The following is a 15,849-nucleotide window of genomic DNA, read 5'->3' as shown; positions in this document are numbered from 1 at the left end:
AAAGGGACAAGATGCCAGGTATAAGACTAAATATAACTGCCCTAAGATAACTTTGGGACTTCGTAAAGGGGCTCTATGCCTAGACAAAGGAGATGCAAAGTGAACAGTGTAATCACCATGAAAGGAGGGTTAAGTGAAATTAAAGGGAAGGAAAGAGACCATAGTGACAATTTTGTCGTTGCCATATTCTAAAAAGAGGTCATTTTTCTTTGTTAGAGACAAGATAAATCTAGAAAGGATTGGTACACCTATTTGGTTCAAGAACTTCCTGATCGAAAAATTTGTTGAATATGTCGATATGATCAAGATATCTAAATGCCATGCAAAAAGACTTAAGGTGGAAAATTACCTTCACTTGCTTAAATTTTTCAGCTAGTTCTCAGATGGTAGAATAATGGCGTTCAGCAGACCTCTCACGTCTCTTAAGATTAACCATTTGAACAATGCCCATCAGCTACTAACTTTCAGCATAGACGCTGTACAAAAGTTTTGACTCGCAAAAGCTTATACAAGTAGAGAGAATCTATGGCACCAACATAATGCTTCTCTCACACTCACACATTCATGTGCACATGTGCGGGGTTGCAGTCGGTGAGACTGCAGGTATTATACACAAAATATATTTCATATTTGACTCCTCCAGATAATTAATCACATATAATTTTCCAGATTGCTGCTTTTAAGGATAGATTCTGACAAGCTGATTCCATAAGAATTTGTAGACTTTTCATGGATGCCTAGAGTGATTTCAGTGAGTTAAGTCCATTTCCAAAGGTCCATTTCCAAACTCCCGAGTCCCCAGCAAAGGAGTGTATCAATGACCCAAGAATTGTTTAAGATGAGTCTGCATTTATACTTTATCATCGTGAAACCACCAGCGGACCTCCTTGGGAGATCTTCCATTCCCACAATTCCTGACATATTCATCATTGCCTAGTGGCCTTTCCTGCAATAGAAAAGAATAGGGATGCCTTTATATTCACAGTAAGTTGAGAACTAAAGAAATTTTGTTTATACGTATCATGTTTTCACAAAATGTCATGCCAATGCAACGTGTAACATTTGCAATATCTTTAAACATGGAAACTTCGTTAATTTTCCTCCAGAAATCATATGCAAAGTAATCATCAGCACCATTAGGATTCTTTTCCTTTGCTTCTGAATAAATTAAAGGCAAGCCTACGATGCAGAAAAAGAATGGTAAATTTGATCTAAATATATAAACATGGTGACCCTTCAATCTGAATCAACTTTTGCACATACATGATTGAAAACTATCCTTGTGACAATACTACTGTATACAAAGGTAAGATACAATACCTTAAGAGTGGAGCTAGAAAGCATTGACAGAAGGCTGAAACAAATGGAATTAACAGTCATTGCTGGTGACCAAGAATCGTACAAAATATCTGCTTCATACAGACAAAGTCTCAGTAAGCTCTTATTACGTAAAGAAAAAATTCATTTTGTTCCATTGAATTTGGTGAATCTCTCATAGGCATACATAAACCAAATCATCTCTCTCTCTCTCTCTCTCTCTCTCTCTCTCTCTCTCTCTCTCACACACACACACACAATTGCATTCTTGCATCCATAACCTCTGATTGTGCAGGGTCTATTCTCATGCATGCAGGCCTTGTTGGCCTATATCTTTGATTGATTTATAACAGCTGTGCAGAACAAGACTGGAGGACAAACTTTTTGACCCTACCCCAAGCAGATGCACTACGGCATTCTACATGCAATTCCGGCAAGTGCACATTGCACCTTATTTTCACTTGCATGCCTGTGCACATACCACTTCTGTTGTGAAAAACAAGTGTGTTTACAGTGCAAGAAATTCTGTATGAGTTGGAAACAAGCACAGCGAGTTGCACATGTTTTTAATTGCAGATTTTGTCCTAATCAGGACTACCAAACCCAATCTATCGTAGGCATAATGTAAGTACATGGACACTAAAGGGGTTGTGGTTGTATTATAGTTGACACACTTGAAAGGGGTTTGCAAAAGACTTTTATCCTTTCCTTAAAATAGAATAGATATCCAAGTAAAGAAATAAGTGAATGCCAAAGGACAATCGTTTAATCCACCTACAATGTGAAATGCCTATGAAGCAGAGGACTATAACAGATGTCCCTCCTGAAAATATGCAGTTGGACCTTATATGAGGAATGACAAATTGAAAATTCAAATGCTTTGCTTGAAAATGAAAAAGCAAAATGATGAGGGGTTAACTTGTAGCCCTTTTAGTTAAGAGAGGGAGAGAGAACATTTTATCGAAAATGAGAAAACAAAATTACAAGGTGGGGATGATATTATAGTGCTCAAACGCAGGAGTGAAGAGTTGGGCCTCATGAAAATGAAGACCAAAGCTTAATATCTCAATGTTATACTTGATAAAGTAGAAATTAGGCAACTCAAGCACCTTAAGTTTGAAGTACACAGTTCCAAAGGATGACACAACCCCTCTTAACTCTTATGGCCAAGTTGGAAAGGAGTAATGGAGTAGAAAGAGTGTAACGGCTAGAATTAATTTCAGCAGTTGCCACTAAATAATTGTTTTCAAGGATGCTAAACTGCATGTAAGTAGACTGCAATCTTCATTAAGGAAAGCTTATACCCATTCTATATTTAGAAAACAAAAACAGGGTCTACAAGCAAAAGAGCCTGGCCTTTATCGTGATGTGTGTGTTACTAATAACTATATACACCACATAGCTGGTCTAGTGTAGTAGATGATACCTTTTACATTAAGTCTCAATGAAGTATGAAAAGGGTGGTCCTCGACATGGCACACTATACGTGGGTGTCACATCATAGAAGTGTTTACCCCAAGTACCTTTAAGTGGCAAAATGTTAGCTCTACGAATACGAAGTACCTATACGCAATAAAATGCCTTATACGAAGCCATACAGGGATTGAGGAACAACCTTGGCCATACTCTTCTTTACAACCTCGTGTTGAAATGCAAACTCAATTGCAAAACTGTACACACATAAGTGGACAGCGGAAGTGCCCATTGTTTCATCAGTACAAAAAACCTTGCATACTTTGAGGTTTGCAACACCACTAAGACTTACCATGAGCTGAGACCTGAGGTCGCCAATGGACAGCAACATGATCAGTTGGTTGTGTTGCCGGAAAGCACATGTTTGACCCTTGTATAAGAACTCGTTTGCAAGATATTTCTTTGCATTAGATATGGGACCAATTGATACACTCCTACGATGTGGAGGCATGATGTCTTTGGGAGAGTTTCTATGCATCTACCCACCATTCTTTACAAAGGCAAGTCAACAAAGTTGCAAGGTCTCAAGGCACCTTAAGTGCAATTTATTACAGCAAGGCAAATTGGCAATTTATTACAGCAAGGCAAATCGGCCAAATGACTCCAGAAACAAAGTGCCTTAAATGCACAATAATTGACCAATCACATCTGCATACTATTCCCCTCAGAGAAAATCTTGGCATGCGCAAGTACTCTAAGTCTTTGTTTACTGGTATGCCTCGTAAGACAGACGAGGGCCATGCCACAGTTATGAGCATGGAATTGACACAAATAAGCTCAAAATTATCTTCCTAAGAAGTACTACAATCTCTTGACAAGATCTCTTTTTCAAAACAACTCCATTCATTTCACCCATGCGTTTAGTGAAAAAGAAGAATGGCTCGTACCATATGTGTGTTAATAACAAGGATCTCAACAAAACCCCAGCCAGAAAAAGGTTTGCAATCCCCAGTATTGATGGACAAACTTAAGGTTGCTCACTCTTTTACAAAGATACATTTGATGTTGCAGCTACCAGAAGGTCAACGTTAAAGAGAGTAAAAACAACTTTTTGCATGTAAAGGAATTTGTAGGGATTCAACATGATGCCTTTGGATTGACTACTTAGTGGGTTATACTTTTCAGCCGTTGGTCAAACCAAAAAGATGGCAATCATTTCTATTCCATTTTGAACTATTTTATTTTATGGCATCCTCATTAACAGCAAGAATAAGCAATAATACATGTGCAAATGGAGAGATATATACACACACATCAGGGAGGTGTCAGAATGTTTTTATGTAATATCCCAACAAGACCACAGTCAAAAGACAATTTTGCAATCCCCAGGGATGATGGCTAGTTGGAATGAACTCAGGGGTCTCAATGTTTTACAAAGATACATCTAAGTGGAGCTACAGCCAAATATTGCAGCCGCTTTATGCTCATTTTCTTTGATGCTATCCTCAGTTACAGAAAAAGTAAGCAAGAGCACATCATGCATGTCAAGCAGCTGTTGACTGTATTGAAGTTGCATTAGTACTATTTGTGCCTGACTAAAGAAATCTCAACAAGCCCACTATAAAAACTGTTTCCCAATCCCTAGGGTTAATGAATTGCTGGTGGACAACCTCAAGTGTGCTCACTATTTTACAAAGATAAATCTGACGATGGGCTACCACCCTATACAAAGATAAATCTGAGGTTGGCTACCACCCTATTAGAATCAAAAAGGCTGATGAGCATTAAACAGCCATTTGCATGCAAAAACTCGTGTAAGCTCAAGGTGATGGCCTTTGGATTATATAATGTGCAGCTACTTTCAAACATTCATGAACCAATTGCCCAAGATTAAGCAGGAAAATATCATGCAGCTGCTGGAAATATTGACTTTGCATCAACCCATTGAAAATAAAATGCATGAGGAAATGGTAGCAGCCATGAAACATTACTCAATCGATAGGGTATTTGGGCCTTGCCTCATTTTACAAGAGATTTATATGCAACTTTGCCACAAGGGCAGCACCCTCGCAGATCTCTTGAACAAAGATGAAACTTGATTCAATAGATGTTCCAATGCTGTTGAACTTGAATTTGTCAAAGACCATTCATTGTGGAGGCAGATGCCAACAGCAGGATTGGGATCCATTGCAAGGTAGGATCGGTTGGGGTAATAGGTCGATGCCCCACATATGAGCCCCGTATTGTCATGACAAGAGAAATGATAACTTAGTTAATTAATAGTCATTAGAACCTTATTATTGTTAGGCACCAATTTGATGGTGTGGTTATATGTTTGTATTTATGATTGATCAAGCGGTGTAAATAGTACCGCCAAAACTATGTAATATTGGCCAATGATTCGTAATAAAGATGTGCACACACGTGTCTAGGTCCTAAGGGCAATAGGAAAGGGAAAGGGTGCATTAGAGTGCATTGAATGGTAGGTGCATGGGTCATAGGATAAGGGTAGGTGTAAATGGGAAGATGGAACTTGAAAGATCTCAAGGGACATTAATGAAAGGGTATCCCCCTTTCATTGTGAATCTCACGTAGCAATCTCTCTACCACATTGCATTCATCCGCCACACCATCTCATTGCACACATTTGCATTCTTGAAAAGTCTGGTTTTTTACATTTGATATTAGAGTGGCAACGGTCCACAAGCGAGACGAGAAGAGGGTGAGAGAGCAACGTGCAGAATCGTGGCGGAAGCACCAGTGCAAGAAAGGCATGGCCTGTGACAGCCGCGAAGGACGGCAGGAGAAGGCATGGAAGTCGCAAGAGAAGGCGCGGACAGGAAACGCGGGAGAACGAAATCTGACAACGGAATCCCGACGACATGCATGTCCAGTGGACAGCGCAGCAAACTCACCGGGTTGCAAACATCCTCTTCCCGACCAACCCTGAATTCTCGAGGCAAACAACTCCTCCTCAACCAAACCTGAATTCTTGAGGTTTGAAACAAGGGATTTTTTTGAAAATTCTTGGTTTTGAACGGCGAATGAGGTGTCCTAACGGGGTGAACCCCCCGTGTGAATGTACCCTTAAAATCCTTTAACCGTGAGGAAAAGGGACCCCCCCGTTCTCCCCAACGGAAAGTCGGATCAGAACAAGATTTTAAGGGGGTGATCCACCCATCAAGTGCCCCCTATAACGGTATCTGAAGCTCCAATACGCTCAAAACAAGTAGCCCAAACAGAGCGTACCAGTTTACAGCAGAAATACAAGAAGAAAAGCTTAAAAGAGAAGGAAGAGGAGGTCATTTTAAGTGTCTTCTCAACACAAACGAAGCGGGAGTCGGATAAGTACCACCAATTCTACAACACTTGACTTTTGCTGTAAAATAAACCCCTTTTTTGAAATTACAGCAAGTCATTTTGTCTCTTGTATTACTAAAAGGAAAGAATGAAAGGGGAAGGGAGATATAACAATGAACTTATTCCTTTTCCTCCATTACCCCAAGGAGAGAGAGAAAGAACACCTTCACCCCCTCCTGAAGAGGATGGATTAGGTGAGAGTTACACACATCTTGAGTATGATAACCCACAAATAGATTTACAGCAATCTCTCCTTCAAGAACCTCTTGATAGGGAGTTCTCCTTTCGTAATGAAAGAAGAAATGAGACCAGCCAAGAACAAGGTGATGAGTTTACGCCTTCAGCTCAAAACCCAGCACACATGGATTATAATCCAAGTGCAAGAGGAAGAGAGGAGACTCTTGTTGATAAGCTGATTTAGCAATATGATTGAGCACTCCATTATGAGAAGATTAGGGACTAAGAGGACTTTAAACTTTAGGGATGAAGAGTTGAGTACCCCTTCTAAGAGGTCCAAATTCCAACCACGAGAGAGAATTGAGTTCCCCAAATATGATGGGGCAAGGGAGGCTGACAAAATACTCAATTGGATTTGCCATTTTGAGCTATACTTTGCCCATCAAGACAAGACCGAGCAAGAGAAGCTTGCTCTTGCCACATTGCATTTGCAGAAGGATGCTCTAATGTGGTGGTCTTTGTCACAAACAAGAAAAGAGCCTATTCATGAATGGGCAAAGTTTGTGGAGCAACTGAAAGCCACTTGCATGCCACCGAGGTATGAAGAGAACCTAACCTTTCGTTGGGAGAGGTTTAGGCAGTTCGATTATGAGAGTAATGCAGATTTTACAGCCAGATTTTGGAAACTCTCTCTAGAGTTACCCGAAAAGAGTGAGGAAGATAGGAGAAAGAAGTATCTAGCAGGCTTAAGCCTAAAAGTAAGGTATGAGGTTGAAATGTTTAACCCGACCACGCTTAAGGACCTCACTAAGCTGGCTGAAATAGCCGAGAGGAAATTGAATCCTCGTAAACCTTTCAATAAGGAGGGTGGGTCATCATCTAAGACCAACAATATACCCACTTTTAGGAAACCAAACCGGTTTAAGAATAATAAAGCAAAGGGTAAAGCTCATGTAAGGAATGTGAACAGCCAATCACGCCTAAATGGGTGCCATTTCCTTCTATGACGGACGAAGAGAAGAGGAAGTTGATTAAGGAAGGAAAATGTTTCAGGTGTAAGAAAGTGTCCCATTCTCTTGGCTAAGATTGCCAAGACGAATTCAGTAAAAGGGAAAGCCAAGAAAACCAAGCAGGAGGGTGAGGCTTCTACCTTGTCACCATCTACCGTGACTATTGAGCCAATAGTGAAATGCTGCCCATTCAGCCAATACCTTTGGGCCTCATGATCTTTTTGAGGTGTGTGGATTCGTGAATGGACAGAGAATAGTGGTTCTCCTAGACAATGGATGTAATTATGACTTAGTGAGTGATAGATTGGTAAAATTACTCCATCTTAAACCAGAACCTATAAAAAACATGTCGCTCTCAGGAGCTTTTAGGAGACACGATGAAGAAGGCACATCCATAGTACGGAATATTCCTTTTTGTATACAAAAATATGGAGATCAAAGGGATTTTCTAGCTCCTTTGCAAGACGTTGACATGATTCTAGGTAAACCATGGCGGTATGATTTTAACCCTGCTATTCATCCTCATACTCATCATTGTTGCTTTGTACATAAGGATCGTAGGGGATCGGGACATGTATACAATTCCATTGATTACTCCTACCCAAGCGAAAAGATTGGTAAAAAGAGGGGTGGACTGTAATCTTGTGTATATACGGGATTCACAAGATCTTCATATCTCAAAAGAAGATCGGAAGAGAAATGAGTTCCTTAGAGCTTATGAGGATCGATTTTCAAGAGATGACTCATTCGAATTGCCTATGGAGAGAGAAGATGATCATGCCATAGACTTAGAGCCAGGAGCTTCTCCTCCATGTAGAGCCCCATACCGAATGAACAGGATAGAAATGGAGGAGGTAGAAAAACAAATTGAAGATCTATTGCAAAAAGGCCTGATTCGACCAAGCAATTCTCCATTTGGAGCACCTGTATTATTGGTCAAGAAGAAGGATGGATCATATTGTATGTGTATAGATTACCGTGCTTTGAATAAAATTACGATTCAGCACCGGTATCCGATTCCAAGAGTGGATGACTTATTGGATATGCTTAAAGGTGCTAAAGTTTTTAGCAAATTGGATTTGAAATCTGGTTATCCTCAACTTCGTATGAAAGCTGGGGATGAGCATAAGACTGCTTTTCGCACTCTCACTGGACATTAAGAGTTTTTGGTCATGCCTTTTGGCCTAACTAATGCTCCATCCACTTTTTGTAGGCTGATGAGAAGGGTTTTGCGACCCTACTTGGGAAAATTTGTCATAGTCTTCTTTGACGACATCTTAGTTTTGAGCCAAAATGAGGAAGAGCATAAGGATCACCTTGCTAAGGTGATGGAGCTCCTAAGGAAGGATCGATTGTTCCTAAATACCAAGAAGAGTGAGTTCTTCAAGACAAAACTAGAGTATTTGGGACACATTGTGTCTGTTGAGGGAATTCGGGTTGACCCTAAAAAAGTCAAGGCCATAATTTGACCAGTTTGCTGAGGATATGTCACAAGTTATTGAGCACGTAAAAGAACATATTAAGAAGGCCCAGGTTCAACAATCCAAGGTAGCCAATAAAAAAAGAAAAGAAGTTTATTACAAGGAGGATGATTGGGTTTTACTGAAGATTGATAAAAGAAGAATCAAGTCAGTGAGAGGAAGTACTAAACATGTCAAGTTAGCACCGAAGTTTTATGGTCCATTTCAGATTTCAGCAGCTTTATATCCAGAAGAAGGATCCAGAGCATATGAGCTGAAATTACCAGCCCACTGGCGTATGAAGAATATCTTTCATGTGAGCAATTTGAAGAGATACCATGGCGATACTTCTGCGTTTTTTGATACTCAGCATCAAGAAGAACCTGAACTTAAAGATGGGACTGAAGTTCTTACTCCGGAACAAATCGTGTACCATAAAGAGAAGAGTACTCGTGGAAAGAAGAGATATATGTATTTACTGAAGTTTAAAAACCAGCCAGCTAGTGATGCACGATGGATGAAAGAAGAGTTCATTACAGATTTTCCACAGATACTCGCAGATTCTAAAGAGGCGATGCAATTGCAGAAGTAACAAACATAAGAGGAAGAGACAAGCAATAATCCAAAAGAGGACTTCCGCTCATTCAAGTAGGAGGGAGTGTCATGACAAGAGAAATGATTATTTAGTTAATTAATAGTCATTAGAACCTTATTATTGTTAGGCACCAATTTGATGGTGCCGTTATATGTTTGTGTTTATAATCGATCAAGCAGTGTAAATAGTACCGCCAAAACTATGTAACATTGGCCAATGATTAGTAATAAAGATGTGCACACATGTGTCTAGGTCCTAGGGGCAATAGGAAAGGGTGCATTAGAGTGCATTGAATGGTAGGTGCATGGGTCATAGGATAAGGGTAGGTGTAAATGGAAAGATGGAACTTGAGTGATCACAAGGGACATTAATGCAAGGGTATCACCCTTTCATTGTGAATCTCACGTAGCATTCTCTCTACCACATTGCATTCATTCGCCACTCTCTCCCACCTTGCATGTAGGTCGAAATAGAAACAAGTACTCTCACGAGGGCGCTCTTCCCCATTGGAGGGCGAATTGGCATTCAAATTCTGCATGCATTTCACACATTTGCATTCTCGAAAAGTCTGGTTTTTCACAGATATGAGGACGTAGGGGGGATCCATAGCTTGACACCTCTGATAGATGCATGGATGTGTTAGGTGCCATGTGCGCATATGTAAGCAGTGCCACATGGGAACCTGAATAAGATCTAAGGGCTGCCACATAGTAGCAATAAGGCAGAATGTTTGGCTGAAGCATTTGGAAGATGTACAGCATATAGGCTACGATAAAGGCCAGCATTAATGGCATACAAAGGCCCATGGTGGGGCAGGTTGTGAGCCCAGCAAAGGGGCGAAAGGTTCAACGGATACGGGCTTATACAGCAAGGTTCAAGAGATGCAGGCTTGTACAGCCTAGATGGAGTCGACATCTCACCTGAGAGTGATTGTTTTTGTACACACGCCATCTAAATCGTGTGGTCTTGAGTGCTAGTGATTATGGCAACATTCCACTATGCTAACTAGGTTGTAAAGAGCTTGACACATAATTTTATATCAGACCTAGAAGTCCTACTTTATGATCTTACAAGACAAAACCTTTGCAAGAAGGTGCTCGGATTCAGACCAGTGTCTCTCTTGTGAGGTTGAGGTTGGAAGGTGTTTGACTTGTCAGCCACTACCACCTTTTCAGTTTGTTTAGGTATGGCTTCACAGATGCCCAATCCCAATGAAACTCCAAAGTGACTGACTAGCTTATCTGAACGGTGAAGATACACACAGCCATTTAAAGGCTAGGAAGATTTGGAAGTTGACCATACATATGGAGATGAAGCCCACAAACACTGTGCATGCCATGGGTAAGTTCACTCAACCTCCAGACCTGCATGCGATGAGAAGGAGAAAAGGAACTATAAGGCACTATCCATGATTATTGAAACAACCTCAAACAGTGTGATTCCATGCATTCGATTGGATAATACTTCCTTTGGATCATGGGAAATTTCCAAGATACAAATACACATCTTTTGCTCCAGAACCAATTGTTCGTTGTGTGGTGATGGAGGAAGGAGATCTTGTTTACGAGCACATGATAAGGTGAAGGTAACTAGAGTTGCACTGGCGGCAGTCCATCATAAGGTGGGACTCTTGTTATTTCGCCATGGTTGTATTAAATAGAGCTTTGTGACAACAATCACGTATGAAAATGGATGAAGCCAGTTACGTTTGAGGAGTTGGGAGTACGCTAGTACAAAAAAGTACGAGACAAGAAGTATAAGGGACCAAATGATGAGAAAGCATTTGTAGCTTTCAAAAAAGGTAAGAAGTGGAAACTTCAAAGGCAGGCCCACAGATAGTAAGCAAAAGATTAATAAAAATGAGGTAAACAAAAGATAGACATACTTAGCAAGCAAAGCAATGCTTATGTCGTCATCAATGCCCAAGCATAAACAGCTGTACTAGGTTAATAAAGACTCGCAGAGTCTCTTGGGCAAACCAAGTGCTTACTAAAATACGTCAATTAAACAAAAGAGAAAGAAAACAAGAAATAAAGAAGAAAGGGAGAAGGTGAGTAAGCAAAAATAAACAAAACAAATCAAGAAAAAAAATCAACCAAAAAGGAGGAATAAAATCTCTCTCTCTCTCTCTCGTATGAATGAAACAAAGAATTTACATAATGAATGAAGTATTTAAAACATAAAAACTAAAGGAACCACTCACAATTATGTACCACTTCCTACAAAGATGCAAAAATACATTCCAACTTAGAAAGCACATGCATACTCAATTAAACTCTCTTTTGAAACTAAAAGAAAAACAGCCTATTCAGCTACCCGCTTTTTGTTTTCAAGCCCATGTTCAATCATTCTAAACATGCCGAAGGCCAATACACCATAGATTAAAAAATGACTCCATGTTTTGCCAAATCAGAAATGTTTGAGTCAATGTGACACATTTGTATGATGTGTAAACCACTATATTCAATTTCTAATCGTACGGCAGATTGAGAGAGTCTAAGATCTAAGAAAACACAAGAATCCCCTCTTGAAGTGTAGTTAAGTTCACAAGAGTCACGAGGATAAATTCCTTCTCCAAAAGCACAAGCACATAAAGTCTTCAAAGTCAGGAACACCTCGTACAAATAAATTATCTATAAAACACCTAACTTGGCTAAGCTTATGTAAAATAAAAATACTGTAAGAAAGGGCTTAATGAGCCCTGAGTTCAAATGACTGATCAAGAGCCCTCATCCCATGAGTTTTCCCAAACTTACATCAGCTTAGTTCCCAACATTCTCACAGAAGCGATTGTAGCCAGTAAACCATTCTATGGATCGGTCCTTCGAGCCTACGCCTAGGTCCGTGGTTTTGCCAAGCTGTTATGATGCTCCGTATAGAATCCTCTACAGCAGTCTGGTGCATGGCTGTACATCTGAGAGGTTCACTCTTCATAAATCAATAAACCATGGCTGTTCAACATCCCTCTTCTATGCTATTGCAAGAGATGCAGTTGGTGTTGAAATGTGCAATCATGAGTGCATGAATGTATAGAAGGAATAGGGCTAATAGAACCTCGCCCATAATGGCAAGTGGCAAATATGTCAAGGGCATAATCCCATAGACAAAATGGGATGCCTAGTTCCAAAGATATATGAATCCTTGTTTATAGGGACCTCCAAAACCCTCGATCCATTTTAAGGGGTCAAGGTCCTTGGAGCGCCTAGGTGGCTAAAGGTTGAGGCACCCTCAGTACACAGCTCCACCACACAAAATGCCACATGTCAAATTCTTGACATGGTATCAAGCCTCTAATTGCCCGTGAGCTTTGGTGCACGTTGACGCACCTGTCGCATGGCAACAGGGCAAAAGTCTAGGCAATCTTCAAGAAAGGCACAAAGCGATGGGACTCCAAATTCGCAAGGTGGTAAAAATGCCACGTAGCTTTAAACACGCGCATGATGCTCATAGTACACATGGCCGCACATGAGGAGAACCAGCTGGTCCATCACAACAATTGGCAAAGTAGGGCGGCGCACAAACGATAGTCAGGCTCCAATAAATGGTGCATGGCTGTACATCTGAGAGGTTCACTCTTCACAAATCAATAAACCAAGGCTATTCGACATCCCTCTTCTATGCTATTGCAGGAGATGCAGTTGGTGTTGAAATGTGCAATCATGAGTGCATGAATGTGTAGAAGGAAGAGGGCCAATAGAACCTCGCACATGAATGACAAGTGGCAAATATGTCAAGGGCATAATCCCATAGACAAAATGGGATGCCTAGTTCCAAGATATATAAAGCCTTGGTTATAGGGACCTCCAAAACCCCGGATCCATTTTAAGGGGTGAATGTCCTTGGAGTGGCTAGGTGGCTAAAGGTTGAGGCACCCTTAGTACACGGCTCCACCACACAAAATGCCACATGTCAAATTCTTGACATGGTATCAAAGCTCAAGAAGCCTCTAATTGCCCGTGAGTTTTGGTATACGTCGATGCACCTGCCGCATGGCAACAGGGCAAAAGTTTAGGCAATCTTCAAGAAAGGCAAGGCACAAAGCGATGGGACTCCAAATTTGCAGGGTGGTAAAAATGCCATGTAGGTTTGAACACGCGCATGACGCTCAGAGTACACGTGGCCACCGCGAGGAGAACCAGCTGATCCATTAGAACAATTGGTGAAGTAGGGTGGCGCATAGATGATAGTCAGGCTCCAATAAATGCTAGCAGCAGTAAGAACCAACAAACCCGACCACATGAAACATGGCAACAGAGCAAGACCCGGGGCAATGCGGTGCACAAATCAGCTCAAAGAATGCCAGTCAACCAAAGAAAATTTGCAGAAGCAGTCAGACTGTACCGCACCAAACCTGGCACGCTAAACGAACCAGTGTCAACCAATCAAGGCTGAAGTTGTGAGGCAGCAGGACTGAGCACGGACTAGCAGCAAGAGCTATAGAGTCCCCCTGAACTCCGAGCAAGGTTTTCAGAGAGAAGAACAAATTGAGCAAAACCTAGCAAAATGGCATTACTCCATAAAGGACAACAAACATCAGTGTATAGAGGGCATCTGGTTTAGGCAAAAAAACAGAAGAAATCTAGAAAACTTCATCCTTCTTTCCTATCATCATAAGTCCTTGTCCTTCTGAAAACCTCTAGACAGCGCCAACCCACGTTTGTATGCTAAGTGGAAGAGAAATACAAACGAGGGCAAAGTCGATATCCAGATACAAACTAGAGCAAAGTCCACCCAGCGACAGATATCGCCATAAGATTTTTGCAAACCAAATCTTTCGAGAAACAAAGCAGATGCAGGTACGTATTTAGTTCATAACTTGCCTAGACAAATGTGTCCGTTGCTATAAATGTGCGGATGTAATGGAGCAGGCTGCAAGAAGATGACCTGCATAATTTCCACAACGTACATTCATGAGTGTAAGGCCTACTCAAAAATATGTAGTTTGTGATAGGTTTATCGCAACATTCAAGACCATAAGACAAGAGAGACTACGAAGACTTGTGTAGGATGCAATCCCAGACAAAAGGTTGTGAATTCTAGATCTATACGGAGGTATATCAAACAAAGTACGTACACCTTTAATCACCTTATCCCAGGAATATCAGCCCATACAGTCTACAGCCAGCGTTCAACCAATTGTCTGACACGGGATGTTTACAAAGGCCTGAAGATCACAAGAGGGAACAGTGAATTGCCTGAGGGGCTTCCATGGGGTAATTTTCGGGAAAATCAATTTGCAGTTGATACAACTCATTCGCATAAAGAGTACCTGGGGCCCCCGCAATCTCTACGATCCACCTGTTGAATGTGCCACGTGAAAACAGAAATAACTCAGAAAGCAAATCAGACGAACGACACGCAGAAAAATCGCAAAACCCAGGAATCCTTGTAACCAAAGCAAACATCGACCACAACAAGGCACAACCACCCATGTGCACAGAGGTAAAAGAAGCTTGGTGACCTTACTTGGGATCGATACAACTTTTACTTGGGACATCGAATGATGTCATTGCAAAAACATGCAAGAACTCCAGGCAGCCACGAGACTCACCTCTGCAGATCATCCGTGACAAGATGCTTGAATTCTGTCGGAGGATTGATAAGCCATTCCATCAACTCTGTTTGAATGCGATTGGCAGCCATTTTACTAAGGCCCTGAATTGAACAAGCTCGTCGTGAGATGCATTTCTTTGTCATCGTCGTTGGTCCTCGATTCTCACGAAAAGACGATGATCCTCGAATGCTCAAGAGGAAAGAAAGGGAATGGAAAGCCGACCTTTTGGGCGGAGGAAGTACTCATTTTGTGCGGGTAGAAGCAATCCAAAAAGGCGAGAAAGAGGAGGATCGATGCAAAAACAAAGGGAAGGAAGGTTGAATTGGGATCTAGAGCTAGAAAGAGCAATTGGGTGACTGCAAAAACCGACCTTGGAGAGTCTGTGAAGCAATCACAGAACAGAAAGAAGCTTGTAGCTAGTGCCAGTGTCGGCAGCCGGCAGCCAACAAGTTCACAGGAAAAGTTGAAAGATTCTTGTTTATCTTAACGTTTTTCCTCTTCCTTTTAACATTGTTTCTTACCATGGCTAGCTCACGAGTCACAACACCTGGTTTGGGCTTTCGCCCACCTCGGTTTGGTTTGGCTACCGCCGCTTTTTGCTCGAAGACCCCCACTGCCTGTCTCAGCATAGGCCATGGGCAGTTCTAGATGGCCGTGTATGTGTGTGCGTGTGGCCATGGGCACGGTCGTAGGTGGTCGTGTATGTGTGTGCGTGTGGGAGTGGGACAAAACAAGTGTTGCCTCGTAGTATCTTGGGAAAGCAAGAAAGCAAACAAGAGGGCACAAGAGCTGCCTCCTAGTATATTGGTAAAGCAAGAAAGCAAACAATTTTTTAGAGGGTGTTAAAAAGGCATTATTTTTAAGGATGATCTGCAAGTGATGATGTTCTTTGAGAAGGGAATGTCCCTCATTGGTCCACATTTCGGTGGAATGGTTCGATTGGTCCACATGCTTTGGAAGGGT

General features: G+C 41.3%; 1 protein-coding gene across 1 annotated transcript; it reads right to left on the bottom strand.

The window, feature by feature from the left end:
* Positions 1 to 343: 343 nt before the first annotated feature.
* Positions 344 to 15,354, bottom strand: LOC147881347 (putative ubiquitin-conjugating enzyme E2 16). The gene is made up of 6 exons (XM_087402425.1): positions 15,109 to 15,354; positions 14,884 to 14,987; positions 14,528 to 14,630; positions 14,153 to 14,216; positions 1,321 to 1,409; positions 344 to 946 (listed from the first exon to the last, which is right to left on the bottom strand). The coding sequence occupies exons 1-6, from the start codon at positions 15,130 to 15,132 to the stop codon at positions 851 to 853; spliced, it is 480 nt and encodes a 159-aa protein (XP_087258551.1). The 5' UTR covers positions 15,133 to 15,354; the 3' UTR covers positions 344 to 850.
* Between the last annotated feature and the right edge of the window lie 495 nt (positions 15,355 to 15,849).

This window comes from Dipteris shenzhenensis, chromosome 31 (genome assembly GCF_047967505.1).
Source record: "Dipteris shenzhenensis isolate YYH24624 ecotype China chromosome 31, Dip_SZ_1.0, whole genome shotgun sequence".
Classification (NCBI taxonomy): domain Eukaryota; kingdom Viridiplantae; phylum Streptophyta; class Polypodiopsida; order Gleicheniales; family Dipteridaceae; genus Dipteris; species Dipteris shenzhenensis.
The sequence above is the reverse complement of the archived record's forward strand: the minus strand, read 5'-3'. Positions and strand labels throughout refer to the sequence as shown.